Below are 6,594 nucleotides of genomic sequence, written 5' to 3' on the forward strand. Positions count from 1 at the left end.
CGGCGTCTTACAATACGAGTAGAATGTGATGCTGAACGTCACATGATCGCAACTTCACAACGGAGCCAGTGGTTCTCTCTCTCTCTCTCTGTGGGATTGTGCGCGATCATTGCCCATTGTGCTCGGTCTCAGGCTGCAGCGTTTGGCAGAAATCAGTAAGTTTTCACAACAGTGAGTACAGAACTACACTGTACTGTAGTCAACAACCGTGCGAGCGTACACGGTGGCCCCCAGGCCGGAAAAGGTTGGAAAGAAAGACAGTAATAAGGAGATGATTAGGGTGGAAGTTAAGGAAATCATCGAGAAGTATGAGCGACGTATGTGAGTGGCCGAAATCGCAAGATTTTCTAAGTCTACGTCGACTATTTGCACGGTATTAAGAAAGAGGAAATCAGGGGGCTAGATGCAGCAAAAGGAGCCACGAGAATATCAAAGCAACGTGTTCTGGAAGATGGAGACAAGCCGCTCCTGGCTTGGATAGACGAGAAGGCCAAGGCCTTGAACACCGAGCTCGTAAGCAAACCGCCACGTATGTCAACGGAAAACGAAGAAGGCTTCGGGGCAGGCGGGGGATGGTTTGATCACCTCAAGAGAAGTGGCGTCTGCGGTGTTGTGAGGCCCGGGGAGGCTAAGGCAGCTGAGGCGCTCGCTCCCGCGTTCCAGAAGCTCATGGCTTCCGAGTGTTACCTGCCAGAGCAAGTTTTATTTTATTTTTTAAAGCTTACACCCCAGGTAGTCGGCATATAGTGCGGTGATGATCGCAGGAGTCATTCTGGAGGCTCGTCTCCTGCTGCCACCCGCAGCGCTCCGCCCGCCCCCGCCCCCCACCCCGCCCGGCGTTGGGTCTCTGCGTTTAAGACGACGTTTTGTCCCCCTCCCTGTTTTTATGTTATTTTTGCTTCCCTTCCCTTATGTTCATGTTTTATATCTTAAATTCCACACGAGTGAAGTCACATGATCTTTGTCTTTCTCTGACCGATTTCGCTTCGCGTGATACCCTCTGGTTCCATCCCCGTCGTTGCAAATGGCAAGATCTCATTCTTTTTGGTCCCCAAGTAGCACTCCGTTGTATACACGCCACACCTTCTTTATCTGCTCGTCTGTCAGTGGACATTTGGGCTCTTTCCATACTCCGCCTACTGTCTGTAGCGCCGCTATCAACACTGGGTGCACGCGCCCCTTCGAATCAGCGCTCCTGTATCCCTGGGCTCTATACCTAGCAGTGCAATTGCTGGGTCGTAGGGTGGTTCTAGTTTTAATTTTTTGAGGAGCCTCCACACCGTTTCCCAGAGTGGCTGCACCAGTTTGCATTCCCACCGGCAGCGCAAGAGAGGTCCTCTTTCCCCGCATCCTCGCCCACATCTGTCGTTGCCTGACTTGTTAATGTCAGCCATTCTGACAGGCGTGAGGCGGTACCTCGTTGTGGCTTTGATTTGTATTTCTCTGATGATGAGTGAGGGTGAGCCTCTTTTCATGTGTTGGTTGGCCATCTGGATGTCTTCTTTGGAGAGGTGTCTATTCATGTCTTTTCCCATTTCTTCATTGGATTCTTTGTTTTTTGGATGTTGAGTTTGATAAATTCTTTATAGATTTTGAATACTAACCCTTTATCTGATAGGTCGTTTGCAAATATCTTCTCCCATTCCGTTGGTTGCCTTTTGGTTTGCCGATTCTTCCCTTTGCCGCGCAGAAGATTGTTATCTTGATGAGGTCTCAATAGTTCATTTTTGCTTTTGTTTCCCTTGCCTTTGGAGATGTGTTGAGTAAGAAGTTGCTGTGGCCAAGGTCAGAGAGGATTTTGCCTGCTTTCTCATCAAGGACTTTGATGCCTTCTGTCTTAGGTTTAGGTCTTTCACCCATTTTGAGGTTATTTTTGTGTCTGGTGTAAGAATGTGGTCCAGGCTCATTCTCCTGCATCGCTGTCCAGTTTTCCCAACACCATTTGCTGAAGAGACTGATATTCTTCCCTGCTTTGTCACAGATTAATTGGCCGTACATTTGTGGGTCCATTTCTGGAGTCTCAGTTCTGTTCCACTGATCTGAGTGTCTGTTTCTGTGCCAGGACCATACTGTCTTGAGGATTACAGCTTTGTAATACAGCTTGGAGTCGGGGATTGTGATGCCTCCAGCTTTGGTTTTCCTTTTTCAGGATTGCTTTGGCTATTCGGGGTCTTTTCTGGTTCTATACAAATTTTGGGATTGTTTGTTCTAGCTCTGTGAAGAATGCTGGCATTATTTTTATAGGGATTTCATTGAATATGTACATTGCTTTGGGTAGTATCGACATTTTAACAATATTTGTTTTTCCAATCTATGAACGTGAAATGTTTTTCCATTTTTTTATGTCTTCTCCAATTTCTTTCACAAGCTTTCTATAGTGTTCAGCGTATAGATTTTTCACCTCTTTGGGTAGGTTTATCCCTAGGTGTTTTATGGCTTTTAGTGCAATTATAAATGGGATCAATTCCTTGATTTCTCTTTCTATAGGTTCATTATTGGCGTATGGAAATTCAACCTATGTCTGTGCATTGACTTTATATCCTCTGACTTTGGTGAATTCATGGATCAGCCCTAGTAGTTTTTTGGTGGAATCTTTTGGGTTTTCCATATAGAGTATCATGTCGTCTGCGAATAGTGAAAGTTTGACTCTCCTGGCCGATTTGGATGCCATTTATTTCTTTGTGTTGTCTGATCGCTGAGGCTAGGACTTCCAATAACAGTGGTGGGAGTGGACATCCCTGTCGTGTTCCTGACCTTAGTGGGAAAGCTCTCCGTTTTTCTCCATTGAGGATGATATCAGCAGTGGGTCTTTCATATATGGTTTTTATCATCTTGAGGTATGATCCTTCTATCCATACTTTCTTGAAGGTTTTTATCAGGAAAGGATGTTGTATTTTGTAAAATGCTTCCTCTGCATCCATTGAGAGATCATGTGGTTCTTTTCCTTTATTTTATTAATGTTGATATTGATTGATTTGTGGATATTGAACCAACCCTGTTTCCCAGGTATAAATCCCACTTGGTCATGGTGAATAATTCTTTTAATGTATTGTGATTGGTCTGTCATTCTCCTTTCTGGTCAGTTATTTATCTGATTTTGGAACCAAGGTATTGCTGGCCTCGTAGAATCAGTTTGGAAGTTTTCCTTCCATTTCTATTTTTTTTGGAACAGCTTCAAAACAATAGATGTTAACTCTTCTTTAAAAGTTTGGTAGAATTTCCCTGGAAAGCCACCTGGCCCTGGACTCTTGTTTGTTGAGAGATTTTTGGTTACTGATTCTATGTTTTTTTTTTTACTGGTTCTGGGTCTTTTCAAATTTTCTATTCTAGTTTCCATTTTGGTAGTTTATATGTTTCTAGGAATTTGTCCTTTCTTCCAGATTGCCCAATTTATTGGCATATAATTGCTCATAATAGTCTCTTATTGTTTGATTTCTGCAGTGCTGGTTGTGATCTCTCTTCTTTCATTCTTAATTTTATTTACTTGGGTTCTTTTACTTTTTAATCATACTGGCTACGGGGTTTATCAATTTTGTTCATTCTTTCAAAGAACCAGTTCCTGGTTTTCATTGATCTGTTCTACTGTGTTTTGTTTTGTTTTATTTTGCTTTTTGATAACATTGATTTCTGTTCTGATCTTTATTCCGTCCTCTGCTGGTTTGAGGTTTTATTTGCTGTTCTTTTTCCAGCTCTTTAAGGTGTTAGGTAGGCTGTGTGTCTGAGACCTTTCTTCCTTCCTTAGGAATGTCTGGATGGCTATATACTTCCCTCTTATGAATGAAATCCTCAAAAGGAGGCAAAAATAAGTGTCACTGGATAGGTTACTTGTTAAAATTTGCACAAAAAGAAAAAAGTTCCATTAAGCCAATTGATAGTGATTCTGTTAGTGATGGTAAAAGTTGTCCTACACAATAACCCTCCTCTCTTGTCTCTCTCACACCAGCCACAAAGGTTTTCTTTCTTTCTTTTTAAATTTGTTAATGTTTATTGATTTCTGAGACATAGAGACAGAGGGCAAGCAAGAGAGGGGCAGAGAGAGAGGGAGACACAGAATCCGAAGCAGCTCCAGGTTCTGAGCTGTCAGCACAGAGCCCGATGTGGGGCTTGAATCCACGAACCGTGAGATCATGACCTGAGCCGAAGTCGGAAGCTTAACTGACTGAGCCCCACAGGCGCCCACCATAAAGGTTTTCGAGGGAAAGGCAGGTTAATTTGTTTATTTTTCTTTATATTTTGTATTTTCTTTATTATTTTGCATTATATTACAGCATCATAATCATTTTTACATGAATATTTTGCTGTTGTGGAGCGAATCATCTGAGTTTCCATTATCTATTAGGGGGATATTTACTTTGATATACAAGTGCTTTGCTTTACAAGCATGTGTCCAGAATGAATTATGCGCACAAACCAAGGTTTGACTCTACAAGAATGTATCGCAGGCGCTCTGGACAGGTCAGGGGCCTTCACCTCCTGTGAACAGCAGGAGGGGCGGAAAGGACTGTCGGTGGGAGCATCCCGGGGGGCTGTGCTGGCCTCGGGGCTCCCAGGCCACACCCATGGGGCAGGACCGCAGCTCCCAGGATGGGGTGCAGTGTAGGGCTGGGTCTCCCGCTTCGCCCGTGTCACCCCCCTTGGGAGGTGCCTGGGCGCCTGGGAGCCCAACCCCCACCCTGGGGACGGGAGCACAGGCCTGCTCTAGGTCAGGTGTCCACCCCGCCCCGTACCTGGAANGGGACGGGAGCACAGGCCTGCTCTAGGTCAGGTGTCCACCCCCCCCCATACCTGGAAGCCTCCCCCCCGCCCCCCGCCTGCTGCCTCCCACTACCTGCCTGCCATGCGTGAGGTTTGTGCAGAGTCTGCATGGCCTGGAGGCCGTGTCCTGGGAGTGTGACCCGTCTCAGGGACTGCTCTGCTGGGCTGCCCCTCCCCATGCCACAGCCCTGTGCCAGGTGAGTGCTTCCGACTTGCCAACGTTGCTAGGACTGGACCCTGCTTCCCTTCCGCGTGGGGCTCTCCTGCCTTGGTCGTGGTGCTCAGATGCTCTCAGTGCGTTGCTGGTCCCAGAGCCTGAGGACCAACAGCCGGACCCTGCACCTGGGCCTCGGGGGCTACCCCCCTGGTCCCCTGCCCGGGCGCTCCTGAGACGCGGGCTGCTCCGGTTGCGCTGGCGTGCTGCGGGTTGCCTTTCAAGCGCCCCCAGCGAGGGTTCTCTAAAGAGGAGCATGAGCCCTGGAGAAGACCGCCAGGCCTGGGGGCGGCGAGCTTCTTACTCGACTGCGCGGGAGGTCAGCTTCCAGAGGGTGTGTCGCCTGGAACTGGAAGGTGTGGGGCGCAGTCTGCCTTGGGTCTGATATTAATTTTACTGTGGGGCTTGGGTGCCAGACACTCTCCGAAGTTCATGTTGCAGCCCCAGCCGGGCCTCCTGCACCTCCTGGTGAAGTTGCACGTCGACAGTAGCCTGGACAGAGAGCGTCAGAGGCCACGTACCTTCCTCCGCCTGCCTTCCACCGCCAGGGAGGTTGGCCGCGGCTCCCACCGAGGAGGGCAGGTCTCCCCAGCCTGGGTGCGCCCCCAGAGACCCCCGATCACCCTCTCGCCCTGCACGTGGGGCCGCACCTGCCACGCGCGGCTGGGGGCTTGCAAGGGCCCTGGCATGCGCAGCTGAGGGGCTGGGGGCCCCTCTCCAGGGAGACACTCTTCCTTTGAGCAGGTTGTTCAGAGGAGGCCCGGCCAAAGGCCAGCTTCTCTGAGGCCTCACAGGGGTCGCTGCTTCTCCGGGAGCCTCCCTGCAGCCCGAGGCGGACTGCTTGTCCGCCACACCTGCCCCCCCACCCCCCTGCAGGCCCCACTACCTACTGGCAGCGTGTCCTCAAGGTCCCTGAGGCAGATGCAGACCCTCCTGGTAACACTGCTCTGCCTGCACCGTGGGGAGGGGCCGGGGGCCCGCCACGTGGCTGCTCCCCCGGAGTGGCCAGGCTCAGACACAGGCCAGGCTCCGCGGAGCCCCCTGGTGCCCCAGGAGCAGACCCGGGGCAGACACCTGTGCTCAGCCCCGCATCGCTCCCCGTCCTGCATGGGCACAGCCCCACCCTGCTCCCTACCCAGATCTGGGGCCCCTCAAAAACTCAGTGACCCCATCTTTCCTTTACACATCACTTTTATTGACTTTCCTTGACTCCTGGTCAAGGTGAACCAGCCACATGGCCTGGCCCCTCGCCCTCCCGGGGCTGGCAGCCAGGTGCTGTGAGGCCTGCCCTGCCTGGGGAGCTGCCCGGGTGTGCGGGCTGGGAGAGCGAGGCTCAGCCCTAAGCGGCGTCCTGGCCCAGGTGCACCAGCAGCGCCAGGCAGGAGTAGAGGGCACACGTGCGGCCCTGGGCTTCCGGCCTCCAGGACACCTGGGGGACGTCCCCCTGCAGCTCCAAATGGCACTCCTCCAGCAGGAGCCACGCAGGCGCTGCCGGGTCCCAGCTGCTCCCCAGGAGCTCCTGCGGCAGGGACACAGCCCTGCACTCCAGCCAGGGGGAGCTCTGCTCCAGGACGCTCTGAACCTGCGGGGCAAGGGGGGGGCTGCCAGGGCCCACCACGCCCCCA

The 6,594-nt window shown here is 51.0% G+C and overlaps 1 protein-coding gene across 2 annotated transcripts in view; it reads right to left on the reverse strand.

Annotated features, from left to right (window-relative positions):
- Positions 1 to 6,142: 6,142 nt before the first annotated feature.
- GSDMD (gasdermin D) overlaps positions 6,143 to 6,594 on the reverse strand; it is a 5,604-nt gene continuing 5,152 nt past the window's right edge. For both annotated transcript variants that reach the window (XM_077758247.1, XM_077758248.1), the window contains one exon: positions 6,143 to 6,551. In XM_077758247.1, coding sequence (XP_077614373.1) covers positions 6,309 to 6,551 — 243 coding nt within the window. In that variant the 3' untranslated portion in view covers positions 6,143 to 6,308. The remainder of the gene's footprint in view (positions 6,552 to 6,594) is intronic.

This window comes from Crocuta crocuta, unplaced genomic scaffold (genome assembly GCF_008692635.1).
Source record: "Crocuta crocuta isolate KB4526 unplaced genomic scaffold, BGI_CrCroc_1.0 scaffold327, whole genome shotgun sequence".
Lineage (NCBI taxonomy): Eukaryota > Metazoa > Chordata > Mammalia > Carnivora > Hyaenidae > Crocuta > Crocuta crocuta.